Source organism: Nelusetta ayraudi, unplaced genomic scaffold (genome assembly GCF_046127955.1).
Source record: "Nelusetta ayraudi isolate G7.1 ecotype Tasmania unplaced genomic scaffold, CSIRO-AGI_Nayr_v1 ptg000100l, whole genome shotgun sequence".
NCBI lineage: Eukaryota > Metazoa > Chordata > Actinopteri > Tetraodontiformes > Monacanthidae > Nelusetta > Nelusetta ayraudi.
In genome coordinates this window covers 450,987-464,519 of record NW_027466150.1, presented here as the reverse complement: position 1 = coordinate 464,519, position 13,533 = coordinate 450,987, and the positions used below count along the sequence as shown (strand labels likewise).

The window sequence follows — 13,533 nt, the reverse complement described above, 5'->3', positions numbered from 1 at the left end:
CGACCGCAGGCTGCTCCGTGCGTCCTTACCTGTCCCGTCGAACTTATCTCTCGAGAGGTTAACGTCCCAGGAAATTCGTCGTCACACTTGATGGCTTTCGTTTTCGTGAATTTCAGTCAAATGAAGAGCAGAGCCATTAGGTTTTTCATCAAGAAGCTCCGAGGCCAAGAAGTTAGGGAGTCAATTTAAAGTTCCCCATTCACACCGCAATTTGGCCGGCTGTGCTTGAGAGTAGATAAGGAGCGGCTACGTTGCTGTCGCTGAAATAACACGAGCCCCAGCAATTTAGGATAATGTACATAAAGGAAACATTCAAGCGGTCAAGATTTAATTAATCACAGGTTTGCGTTTGCAATCAGGCCTACTTCTGCTCGTGTTCCCATCTTAGACCGCAGCTTTTTCCCACCCACTTTCTGTCATGTTCTCTGTCGAACATCCTTTAATTCTGAAACAGATTTCTGGGATTAGCGGCGGCGTTGCCCCTTTCCTGGCCCCCCTCCGTCGCCACCGCGAGCCTCATCTCTGCTGCCAGAGAGTCCGGGCCGTGTCTACAGACAGTGTTTACAAGCAGCGCGGCTCAGACGCCTGTGATCCTGCTGAGTCATAATCATCATTTCAATAAGCTGTTTGCACACATCTTCAGATCTGCACTATTAATAATCTCCGGAAAAACATAATCAAACGCTAAGCATAAGTGCCAACATCCGACTGGATTAGGAGTTTGTGGGAGCCTTGCACCGCAGTCGCGCCGCTGCCACCGCCGCCGCTGCAACTCTCATTACAGGCCCAGCAAGAAATTGGAGGCTTTTCAAAAGTGGATGTAAGACAGGTGACACATCCTGTTCCAGTCCGAGAAGACCGACCAAGAGAGCTGGCTCAGAAAAAAAGTGTGTAATGGAACTGGGTGATACAATTCATTTAGATTTCTTTTGCCAATTTGGCAACTGCGCTAAAGCTTCTTAGTGGTAAAAGAGGAAACACTTGACACTCTTTTAATGAGATGAAGTGTCGCTGCAAATTGTAGCTTCCTGCACTGCTGTTGAGAAGCTCGCGGCAGCTTCTTGCAGTGTCGGTGATTGCTAGCTAGCTAGCAACCGTAGATCGATCGATAGCAAACAAGCTAGCTAGTGTAGATGGATAGACAGACAGATGAGATGTATTCGCCAAATGTTGTTGCGTTCAAGCAAAATACCCAATTTGTTCTTTTAACTTAATTGCAACTCGTACAAGAAAAAAGTAAATATGAAACTGATTTACTGTTGAATTATTATGAGTGGAAAAAATGAAGTGATTCAAACGCGACAATACCATGGTCTGTTATTTGGCAGAATTACAATAGCGCTCTTACGTATCCTAATACGTAAGAGTGATAACATAAAGTTTTAATGATGGATTGGAGCCAACGGAGCGCAAACGGTCTTGTCGAGAGACAGAGAAATATCCTAATTCTGTCACTGGAAGAAGATGAGAAAATATTCTAAGAGCAGCCAGCGTCACGTTGCCAAACAAATTCGTTTAATCTCCCGACACGACGCCTCTTGGCCCGGTGTCCCGGAGAGGTGAGAAGGATATTAAATTTGCAGGCACGCTTCGTCAGCCTGAGTGAGGTGTGCGTGCTCGGACGCGACGTGCAACAGCACGCGGGTTGCAATGACGGGGATGCAGTGCGTTGCAGTCAGAACTGGGCCACGATTTTACGCGTTTTCGAAGCTCGACGGCGCACACGTTCGCAGGCCGAGGCACGGAAGCGGCTGCACGATGGAAATTCCAGCACGAGACATGAAAAGAAGAAGAAAAGATCAGTTCCCACGGCATAGGAGACTGCGGCGGGAGAGAGAGAGAGAGGCAGATCTCCTCCTCTCACACGCTCTCTTTTTTGCAGCCTTCCCACATTAAACACCACACAATAAAACCCCACACCCCCACCTCACACACACACACATACACACACCAGCCGCCGCGCTGAGACTTGTAACTCTGACGCTGCCTTTAATTTCTTCCACTTGACGCAAATGAGCATTCGGCTGCACGCTGTGACTGCAGCGAGCTTCCCTGTGAAATATTCAATATTTCTACAAATGGTGCATTTTTTCTACCCCCCCTCTTCCAAAGGCAGAGGGTTTCTATTCACCAGGGAGGCGTTCCAGAGATCTGAAGGCGGCAGCTATAAGCACCAGAAAAAGGCAGGAGGTGTTTTTGTGATGGCTTATTTTTTTATTTTTTTGTTAGGAAGGCGAGGGCAGATGTGTTCTGCCGTTGCCAGGGACGGCTTCTCTGCTTTACCGGATGCACAAGCAGCAGGAACGCTCTCTCCACACACGCATACACACGCACACACACACACACACACACACACACACACACACACACACACACAGTCCTTTGGCACAATAAGACCCAAACGTCACCTCTCCAAACTCCCCCTCCCCCCTCCCCAACCTCCCAGCCCCCCCCAGCACCTCCTCGCAAGGGACTCAACCCAACTTCCCTTTCATTCCCACGTCACAGCCCCTGGACCGCTTGCAGCAGCATCCCTCCTGGCTCAGCTCCAACTCCCAGAGCACCCTTTCAGCCCTTTAGATTCAGACACACACACATAGACAGACACATACACACGCGCTACACAATGCCGTTTGTGTTGAACACAATGCGCCGGCGCTCAGAGCTCCTGGCCACAGTCTCGCCGTGCGCAACGTCAGCGTGTGATCTGCATTCGTTAGCTGCCACTTAGCTGTTCTCTCCACCTCCCTGCGGCAAGACGGTTATCTCTCCCTCCTCCTCCTGCTGCTCCCTCCTCCTCCTCCTCCTCCTCGTAACCCTCTTCTTGGTATAACATGGCGAAACTTTACGTATGAGAGATCGTCGGTCAACATCCAGTTTTTTCCCCCGTCAAGGCCTATCGCTTTAATTTGACATGCAAAACCCCATCATTTCTGAAATGTCTCATCTTTTCATTGCGTTTGTTTTTCCTCACCTCTCTGATCTTCTCATTTTATGACTCTCAGCGATGCCTGGGGCGCGGACGGTTGTTTTTTTTCCGTACGAGGCACAAAACTGCACCCTGGCAGCTCAGGCAGAGGCCGTTAAACTCGACATCTCCAAAGTCTCACAGTACTGGCTTTGATCAAAGGCGGGGAAAAAAATGAAATAAATAAGATGGTTCTTACTACCTGATCCGAGAAATGTGGTGCGTGCGTGTGTGGGTGGGTGAGAAAGGAAACCAGTATCGTAGAGCGAGCTGGTGTGAAAACTAGGCTCACACCATAGGATGAAAAGCATTTGACTGATGTTTCGCCGAGTAGCTGTGGCTTTTGCTGAAGGAATCTTAAAAATCCCTTTCACCACAACCAGCCTTTTATTCTGAAAGCGCCTCTTTCTATATAATCCAAGTGCGAGCTGCCTTAGTTGCAAAATCACATAGCAACCGAGTCGCACAAATTTCAACTCCAGCAGGTTGGCAGGCAACCTCCGACAGACAGCATCTCTAGTTGGACTTTGGATCTCAGTGGATTCCATCAGTGGCTGGTCTCCCGTCACGAATCAACAGGTGGGGAGGAGGCACGAGGGTGGAGGAGGAGATGCTGCATGTTGCAAAAAATCGCAAATCTCGACGTCAAAAAGCAATTATAGGGCTGCCCTTAACTGCTGACGTTCACCCCACCCTCAAGCCTTCAGCTCAGCGGGTGAGGGGTGGTGTGTGTGTGTGTGTGTGTGTGTGTGTGTGTGCGTGCGTGCGTGTAAGTGTGTGTGTGGGGGTGCTTAATCAAAAGAAGTGTCACATTAATTCAGACAAATTCAAGCAATCTCATTTTCTAATAAAGCTGTCATATTTGCATCCGGTGACTTACACTCACCATCGTTTTAGATTAATTCCCGTCACAAGCTTTTGATTTATGAACGCGTAATAACTGGGGGGCAACGTCTGTGACTGTGAGCAAGGCTGTGCGTGCACGTGCGCGCACGCCTGTGTATGCATTTGTGTCGACAGAGCCGCGGCTTTTTAATTGAACATTTTTGCCCATGCTCCGATGAGAGGAAAATCCCATTTTGTGATAATTGAGGCGCGCGAGGGCAGGATCGGAGTCCTGGCAGGGAGACAGTCGCGCTGCGGCATCGACGGCTCTCTGTTCTCACAGCAACAGCTCGCCTTTCATTTCACACCGCCTGTATCTCGCACGCCTGCACGGATCCCAGGCCCTTCTCTTCCCCCGTTCCTCGTCGTGAAGGTCGCCTGCTGTCCCGCAAAGTTGCAGGTCCAGCTAGAAGGATTCTGTGGGATTTCAGTGATTGTCATTCACAATTTACAGCGCCGTGACGCCACTTGACTTCCCTTCCACCCCTGTGACGGAGCCAGAATTTTGACCACTGGGTGAGATCATGACTCACATGGGAGTGGCAATAAGTAGATAACTGAAATGTCTGCAAGATTGTTTTTATCATCATTATTATTATTATTATTATTATTATTAGAAGTGTCACTGCAGTTTTGGTTATTTAATAAATGTTTTCAGTGTGGCCATTCTTTTGGATTTGAAAACAGGAAAATATCATGATTAAACCTGTCAGCTTGGTCCTACTGTCCTGAGGTTAAGTTTACATTGAATTTCTTTTTTGAGTATTTTGTTTCCCCAAGAAGAGAATCCAGGGCAGTCATCTATCATCAAGTCAGAAATGTGATGTGAAAATAAATAAATAAAAAAGATACTGAATAATCAACAAAGATATGACTTGCGATCAAGATTGATCTACTCCATGTCTCTTTGTTTCCATGTTTTGTGCTATTACAAGTCACTTAAATTGAACCGGTGATGTAAACTGAAAGACATTTATTAAAAATATTGACCCCAAAGTGTTTTTTTTGTTCGCTTTTTTTTTTTTTTTTTAACAAATCAAACCTTACTCAGACACAACCACATTTGCCCTCAATATTAATTAAATGAGCCTAACAAGACCGAGGCCTTCTATGGCATGAACTGTTGCCTACATCCGAACTGCACTGCAGTGCTGACGCGATGTCAGATTTTGGCTGGAGGCCAAATCATCCACTTTACCTACTCCATTAAGATTCATGCCTCTGCTGAGTCAAAATAGCAGGCCGCTGATACTTGATTACCATCTTCTGGTTGAAGTTTGCCACTGCCTGTTAGCAGCTCTGACTGCTTCAGAGCACGGGTGAACAAATCTTTAATCCTCCCGGTCGGCATGATTAATATTTGCTGTCCTTTCGCCGTTAAAAGGAGATTAAAAAAATAAATAAAAAAATCAAAGATCAAAGAGATCTCTCACCCCCGCCCCCTCCCCCAATTAGAAGTAGGTGGTCACACATTTTTAGCGCCACCAGCAGAGTGTGCGACTCTACACAACATCACAGACATCCAGAAACACTGCCTGGTTCACTGTGCCGTCCTGTGTGACAGGGACTATGAAGACAGTATTCCAGGAGCCCTTCAAAATAAGGCAGACAGTGGTAAAAGGAAAAAAAAAACTTCAGACAAGTCTTTGCCTCCAGCAACTGCACAGAATCTGCCAAAATAAATCAGGATGAAACAGATAGTTGCTGGCTCTTCAAAAGTTTTTTTTTTTTTTTTTTTTCATTTTCAAACTGACAAAGGCCTGCAGAGAAATAACTGCACATAAGCAGACCGATTGTTTCAAAGACAATCTGCAAACAATACTTGGGTTCATCCTGCAAAGCGAACCCTAAGTTCAAATCCAGCTCATTAAGTCAGGAAGATTGAAACTGGATGAAAAGTTGCCTGACACAGCTACAAAACTAAGTAGTCACTGGTTTATTTTTATTTCATGTTTTAATTTTATTCATGTCTTCCCGGTGAATGGCTTGCTCTTATAGCCAGGAGGTTGCTCTCTTAAACTTCTGATGATGAATTTATTCTTGAGAGGGAAAGTGGAAATGCATGCACCCCGTTTTCTGTACCAACTGTGAAGGGAATGAAGAGAGCTGGCTCCTGATTGGGAACATTAGTCATTCATTTTAGCACATAATATAGTAATAAAACAATGTAAGCAACAATAAATCGGAGTCGTGCGTGCGACTCGAAGCCGTCGCCGACGATTCGTTCCTGCGGCGTAAACAGCTCGTTGCCCCAATGACCGCGACGAACGTCCCCTGACGTCACGATGACGAAACCGAAAGTCTGCGGCGCCACTTTCACTTTTACTTCTACTCGCAGTCAGCGAAGCTACTTCACGTTAGGCTCTTTTCAATATTTTTGTTTTATTCCTGTTAAATCTAACTCCTGTCGTGAGCAGTTTTGTGCGCAAAGCAGCTGCGCGACTGAGGGCGTTAACCGGAAGTTCGACCCGAGGGTTTTAAAGGTTGATTGGCTCTCTACGTCTTCGAACACCTTGTCTTCGTTGGCAGCCTTGTAGGATATCTGTTTGCTCGTTTGTTTGTTTTTGTATAAAAGCAGATGATATTCGTCGAAGTTAGCATTTTATGTGTTTGTTTGTTCTGACTGTTTTGTGTTTCAGGTGAAGTCATGTCGCTGGTGGACGAAATAAAGTGTATCGACCTCGAAGCAGGCAGAGTTTTAGGTAGGAAGGAACCGTCTCATTACTGACACGGTTGTAAATTAACTTCGATAAGAGCACTTAAACGGTTTACAGGCTTACAACATGTAGAACACGCAGTCTTGGATTTGCAACGACGTCTTTTTCCACAGTGCAGCGTTAGCACACACAACATAGTTTGAATACTTTCTCATATCACTGCTGACTTCATTTTTGTTGTGTTTTCTGTCGCCACCGCAACACCTGTAAATGCAGCTACTAAGTACTCTGACAGCGAGATCGCGTCACTGACTCCTGAAGAACGGGACGGGCTGTTTGCCGGACCAGAGCATGTCGAACTGAGGCCGGCCATCTGTAAAGTAATTTCTTCAAAGGTGAACCAACTTGTTAAAGAGTGTTGACTCCTTACATGTTTAAACAGATGAAGACCTGTCACTGCAGTTTGTGACTCCAGTGAACTGTATTGTAAAAACAAACAACCACTATCTGTGTTCTAGAAGGAGGTTGAAAGGACTGCGTCTAACAACGAGATGCTCCTGCTCCTGAAGGAGATGAATGAACGTTTTGAACATGTCGTGATGAACCAGAATGAGATGAAAAAGCAACTTCACAATGTGCAGAAATCACTTGACACTGTAGTTCAGTATATTGAACAGGAAAAGTCCAGGAAATGCGTTCATAGTGAGCCATCAGGAACATCACTTCAAATAGGTAAGAAGAATGTCCACGGTAGGAACCAACAAAAACTACATCCATCCATCCTCTGCTGCTACAAAAACAGCAGTACAATAGAACTGTTTCTACAGGTACCTGTATGTTTGAATATGTTGGTGTGCATGTGTGTGTCTGCATATTGCATTTGAAAAAATTATTGCTCATCTTGTTTCTCATTTTTGTCTCTTTTAAGAAACTTTCAGGTTTCCCTCTGTGAACTTGCACTTGAACAATGGCAACAGTGCAAGTCTTTTTGTTGGTTTTGCAAGACTTTGTATCTTGTTGTGATGTTTAGTTGATGTGTTCTTTTTACATTATTTTACAGCAATGCATTCCATGTTGAGGGTATAGATAATGCACATTTAATATTTTTTGATATCATGAACATTAGTCATTCATTTTAGCACATAATTTGGTAATAAAATAATGTAAGCAACGTCTAAGGAGCTGCTCTGTAGCCAAAAGAGCCAGCTCTTTTTAGTGAGTCGTGCATGCTGATCTCGGCATCGACTCAAAACCGTCGCCGACATGTCGTTCCTGCAGCGTGAAAAGCTTGTTGCCACCATCGATGTATTATAAGGCTGCCACCGTTGACCACGCCAAATGCTCCCTTATGTCACGATAACGCAGGCAGAGTGCGGTGGCACTTTCACTTTTACTCGTGGCCAGCGAAGCTACTTCACATTTGTCTCTTTTGAAGATTTTTGTTTTATTCCTGTTATATCTAACTCCCGTCGTGCAACATTTTGTAATTTGCATTTTTCTCTATACAAGTTGAAGGGGACAGGCCCTCTAGGAGCCGCAGTAATCGTGACCATTCATACACACAACCACCATCAAAAAAGAAGATTGTCCAAGGTAGGAACCAACAAAAATATCACACATCTTGTTGTGTTTTACAATGTTCTTCGACAGGCCAAGTGATTTTCTATGTTTTGGCCTGGTACCTAGTAAGTGTCTCATGTCTTTTTCTCCCATGGGAAGAGGTGTTAAATCCTTGAGAGGGATTCATCCTCTTGCAGCATCCTCTGATCTCACATTGGGAAAGGAAGAGACACTCCAGATACATACATATGTATCTACTCATTATATTCTCATGTATATTCACTGGTATAAGAACTTTGTGCATCCTTGTGTGCATTGAGCATTCTAGCGCGAATACTGTTGCAACCACTGCTGTTGACCCTCTTGAAGATTAAATCTTCATCTGCGATAGCTCAGACTTTGTCTCCTTCACTCGCTTAGCTAGACTTTGTTGTAAACCTCTGCAACAATATGCAGAGATATAAATGAACATTCAGAGAAAGGACAATTAAGCTTTATTAAGAATATGGCTGTATTTTGAATTTGGAGACACTTATAATGTGTAAGTAAAATGAGATGTCTGTTATAGTATAACGGCACTTCTGTGAAAGCACTTTCTTTCTGGCAGATGGAAAAAGGGGACATGTGTTTCGCTAAACTATTCACCAAGCCTTATGCCAGCATAATACATGTATATATATATTTACACATATATATACTGTATATAAATATATACGTGTGTGTGTGTGTGTGTGTGTGTGTGTGTGTGTGTGTGTGTGTGTGTGTGTGTGTGTGTGTGTGTGTGTGTTTGTCATTCTTATTTAACAATCTGTTCAAACAGATTCAAACAAATTTTGTCACTCTGCCTTCACAGTGTTGGTATACCAGACAATTGTCAGTGGGAAAACCTTTGGTGCACATGATGAGCTGATGAACAAAATGAAGAGAAGCCTTTCTGAGGTCATCTTTCAAGAAAGCAAGAAGGATCACAACATCACAATCCTCTTCTGCCCCATTTCTTCACGGATTGGTGCGGATGTTACGGCTGCTATGAGTGAAGTTAAAGGTGAAGAATATTATTATGCACATTTTTTTTTTTTTTAACATTAATAGTATCTATCCGTAATAGATCTATTTATTTTCATAATTTTTGTCACAGTGTAATAAAATGTTTTATTTAAATCTTAATATTTAACTTCAAATCATTACAACATTCCTCCCATGCCATTTAATGATGCTTATATTCCTTCTTTGGTGTCCACAGATGATAAACCCATCATTCTGGTCTTGATGAATCACACTCACGAGCCGCGTTGCGTAGCAGGTCAAAGGACATGGTCTGATTATCCTAATATTAAGTTGTTTGTCCATGTTTTCTATCATGAGACAAAATCTGGATTACTTAAATGTGACCAAAATGATGATGCCATTAAACGCATTGAGCACAAATTACAGGACTATTACACTAAGATTAGTGGTGAAACACCAGGGTCATGTGGAAACCCTCAATTAAATCAACGTTCTGAGGATGACTCTCAGTTTAATCAGTCTGCTTGTGATGACTCTAGAAAAAGCTTTTTCCAATTCCAACTCCCAAAAATTTTTTAGGTTCATTACCAAACAAAACAAATGGAAACAGAAGACATTCTACCAAACACTTCACACAACAGAACTTAGATTTTTAATAGTTCAATAGTACAGAACTTTTTTAAACAGGAATGTGATGTGTTAATCAGAAATGCAAGGCAGTGGAATGTTTAATTAATAATGAAGTGCTTTGACTTTGTGTTTTAAATGATGTGCTTTCAATTGATGTTTGAGTAACGAAAAATAAACTGGATTCATTTGTTCATTCACACGTTTTCTTTTCTTTCTCTCCCGCCCCAATAAATAACGTCTAATTACTATAAAATATAATAATCGATAGGCATTTAATTAATGATCCTTTTATTTCGGAAAGTCTTTTCCGCTCCAGAAAAAATACCGGAAGTACAACCTTGTTTACAAACAGAAAAGGTAGTTCTCGGGCACACAGATACAGCAGCGGTTCCTGTCAAATATTTATGGGTTACTTTTTTTTTTTTTTTTTTTTTTGCGACGTCTGCAACAAACTTGGTGGTCTCAACAATCCACGCAATTGTGCCCACACAACGATGATCCATCTGGTTTCGCGAACTGACGACTCCGTTAGATGCGGCTAAAGGCTAACTAGCCCGGACTGAGATTCTGCAGCGTGTCCGTGTCTGACTGAGTTCAACAGGTGTTGGATACAGGAGAGTGGGTGGGTGAGTGGGGAGACTGGGGACGATCGCTTCAAGCTCCAAGTGAATTCTATCTGGAAGACCTGCTGAACCGTTCTTCACGGCGTCCAGAGCCTGGCGCTTCGCTGCGTGCTAGCGCGCAGTCCGTGCAAGGCAAGGAACGCTCATATTGATGCCGCACGTGTCTGCGTGTCATGCGCCTTGCCTCGACTCGGACCTGCTTCAAGCTCGTTGCTTCACAGAGAGCGTTTACCGCTGCCAGCGTCCCGGTCCGGAGGCTGCGTCCTGCATCGACTCCTTCCGACGGCAGTGCCTTCACGCCACCTGCGCACCGGTGCCGATTGATGGTAATGCAGCGGCTGATGAGGACGAGACGCGACTTCGCTGCTTGTACAGAGTGATCAGAGCAGGGGTCACCAACGTGATGCAAGCGGGCACCAAGTAGCCCCCCCAAGGACCACATGAGTAGCCCGCAGGCCTGTTTGAAAAATAGCACAACTTGTTGACGTGCGTCGAAAATTTAATTTTATCCAAACTTCTTAAGTCATTGTTGATAATTATTGAGAACCAGTGTGGTTGGGATTACTCCATAAAAGTAATCCAACTACTGATTACTTAAAAAAAAAATAAATAAAAAAAATCTATACTTCTTCAACTACTTTGTTTGATAAGTAATCAATTACTAATTACTTAAGTTTTATAAAAAGATAAAGTAACAGACGTGTATGTTTTCGAAGTTGAGAAGGTCTCGTTTTCTGCACATTACGTTTCTACTTCCTGCTGTCAAACGCAACCACTGTTTTTTTCTTTTCTTATGCCTTAGCTTGCAAAATATTTTGTAACTGCAAAAGTTTGTTATTATGGTAGAGTGGAGCAAACTAGTTGCCCTTCATATGACTCAGGACCCTTGAAGTAGCTCTCGGGTTCTAAAAGGTTGGTGACCCCTGGATCAGAGTGATCGCATCGGCCCTCCCTTGTCTCAGGCTCAGTCGCTGTGTGACATGCAAGCGGCCGGCGTGTCGTCCGCGGCGGAGGCCACCGCGCGCGCTTTCGATTGTGCCCGCGATGACGACGAGGACGACGACGATGACGATAACGACCGTGGCGGTGAAGGTCGGGCAAAGGATGTGACAGAGAAGGAGGTGATGCTGCTGAACCCTGAGCAGGAGAGCAAAGTCACTATGGAGGTCCGGCAAGGTGACGTCAAGACAGACCCCTCCGTAGTATCGGGTGAGGACAACCGAATGCCTTGTTTAACGCCGATCAATAATCATTATGATTATTGAATGTATTATTATGAACTTATTGTAGCTTTGATTCAAATTATCTTTTTTTTGTTTGTTTTTTTACCTGTGCCTGCAGTCGTCCATTTTTGTTCGTAAATGTGATTATTTTCCTGAATGTCAACTCTTCTTTCTTTGACCGCTCCAAAAGAATCAAGTGAAAAGAAGACGAAGAGGAAAATGAGAAGGGACAAGAGAAAAGTGACAAAGAAGAGGCTCCACTCGGCTGATCCACAGGATAACTTCATGTCTGAGCTCCCTTTCTGTGTAACAAGTCCCACCACATGGAAAGAGCTTGGATGTGCGTGCTTTCATCACATCACATCCATTCTTTGACAACTATCATACCACTACAGAGCTTTATTCCATATGTGCTTACTTGTTCTTCTCTGCAGTTCCAACGCCAGAATCAAACCAAAAGAAGAGAAAGAGAAAGCGCGACGGTGGGGGACGGGTGGACAGCGAGGAGGACGCAGAGGGGAAGAAGAAAAAAAAGAATGAGAACCAAAGACCCAACTACTTCATCTCCATCCCCATCACTAATCCACAGGTGGAGAATTCCAGTGCTTTTGGTTGGGAAGTGGTTTCTGTGCGTTTGATCAAAGATCTTTTTTCATACGCAGTTCAACTTAGTAATAGGTGCTAAATTAAAAATACAAAACTAACACCAGTTTACATGTATGTGTACATTTGGTGAACACGTGCTTTTGCTTTTTCATCGACATACTATCATTGCTAGATCGCTGTATTTTCATTCTAAAAAGATTGTGGTCAGTCTCTTGTTTATATGGGAACAAAAATACATTTTGAGAAAACTAAAAGTTTAATAATCATGATTCTAATCGGTAGTCAATTAATTTACGAACCTACACGTTGACACTCGTCTTGTAGATCAGTTCAGCCGTCGTCGAGGTCCAAGAGGTGGTGCTTCAGCAGGAGCCCCGATTGGCCAAAGCCATGATTCCGGTCCCGAGTCTCCACATCACTCTGCTGGTCACCTACCTCGCCAGTCAAGAGCAAGTTGATCTGTGGGTGGACACAAACACATGCGTAACTCAATACATACGCTTGACATCATGCACAAGTCATTAAAGCCGCGTTCAGACTGCCATCCAAAATCCAATTTTAGCCCATCCAGATTGAAACCGGATGGCTCTTTTGTAGTCTGAACAGTCACAAATCACATGAAGTCCGATTTTTGCAAAATGGATTGAAATCACCTTCGGGAGGCAGTTTCAAATGGAATTTGGACAGATGCGTCTCAGTGTGAACAGCTCCAAACACACCGATTGGTTTTGACTGTCTGTGACGTCACTCTACTCCAGAGAGCGCCATTCCATGTGCGGAGCTGGAACGTAATGGAGCAGACAGAAGAAGTAGAAAACACCAGGAGGAAACTTACTGCCTCATCAGTGTGTGGGGAGATAGCGCCATTCAAGCCAAGCTCCAGGACATGTATCGCAACAAGTGCTGCTGTCGCAACGATATGATGTCACACGCTGGACGAAGTCTCCACCCCGACATCGTTGCTACAGCAACCTGTCAGATGGGTCAATAATGTGGCCCAGTCTGAACAGAGCCAGATCCCATTTGGACACCTGCTTAAAACAGTGTGGACAGTCAGCCCTAAAAATCGGATTTGAGAAGGAATCTGATTTGAATCAGATTCTGTTTCCCTGCAGGGAAACCTTGAATATTAATACTGTTCATCCCTGCGGAAACCTACAGCTTCTTACAATTGGACCTTTTCTTTTCTTTTAAGTCACTGTACACTGATAATGCGGTTTCAAGAGGGGTGACCAGCCTCTCAGCAGGAGTGAGCTGAATATTTACAGCACAAATCACATTTCATTCTGCATCTTAAACGAAAGAAACTGCTAAGTTTGAGTAGCGCAGGTGGGAAACAACGGCAGTTTTTCAGAGTGAAAATTCAAAACAGA

At 44.1% G+C, this 13,533-nt stretch overlaps 2 protein-coding genes across 5 annotated transcripts in view; both read left to right on the top strand.

Moving 5' to 3' along the window:
* The first annotated feature begins 6,115 nt into the window (after positions 1–6,115).
* Positions 6,116–9,905, top strand: LOC142903000 (uncharacterized). Of its 4 annotated transcripts, none has more exons than XM_076048387.1 (7): positions 6,116–6,336; positions 6,493–6,555; positions 6,787–6,905; positions 7,032–7,260; positions 8,020–8,103; positions 8,924–9,115; positions 9,314–9,905. In XM_076048387.1, the coding sequence occupies exons 2-7, from the start codon at positions 6,501–6,503 to the stop codon at positions 9,655–9,657; spliced, it is 1,023 nt and encodes a 340-aa protein (XP_075904502.1). In that variant the 5' UTR covers positions 6,116–6,336; positions 6,493–6,500; the 3' UTR covers positions 9,658–9,905. The 4 variants fall into 4 exon arrangements, with proteins under 4 accessions (XP_075904502.1, XP_075904501.1, XP_075904504.1 ...); XM_076048386.1 differs by having other exon boundaries at positions 6,116–6,386; positions 7,029–7,260; XM_076048389.1 differs by having other exon boundaries at positions 6,117–6,336; positions 7,029–7,242.
* A 125-nt stretch (positions 9,906–10,030) lies between these two features.
* The window catches only part of akap7 (A-kinase anchoring protein 7), a 30,874-nt gene continuing 27,371 nt past the window's right edge, over positions 10,031–13,533 (top strand). Inside the window, exons 1-5 of the mRNA XM_076048384.1 lie at positions 10,031–10,657; positions 11,294–11,540; positions 11,745–11,894; positions 11,989–12,143; positions 12,485–12,621. Of these exons, the coding sequence (XP_075904499.1) occupies positions 10,505–10,657; positions 11,294–11,540; positions 11,745–11,894; positions 11,989–12,143; positions 12,485–12,621 (842 nt within the window). The 5' untranslated portion in view covers positions 10,031–10,504. The remainder of the gene's footprint in view (positions 10,658–11,293; positions 11,541–11,744; positions 11,895–11,988; positions 12,144–12,484; positions 12,622–13,533) is intronic.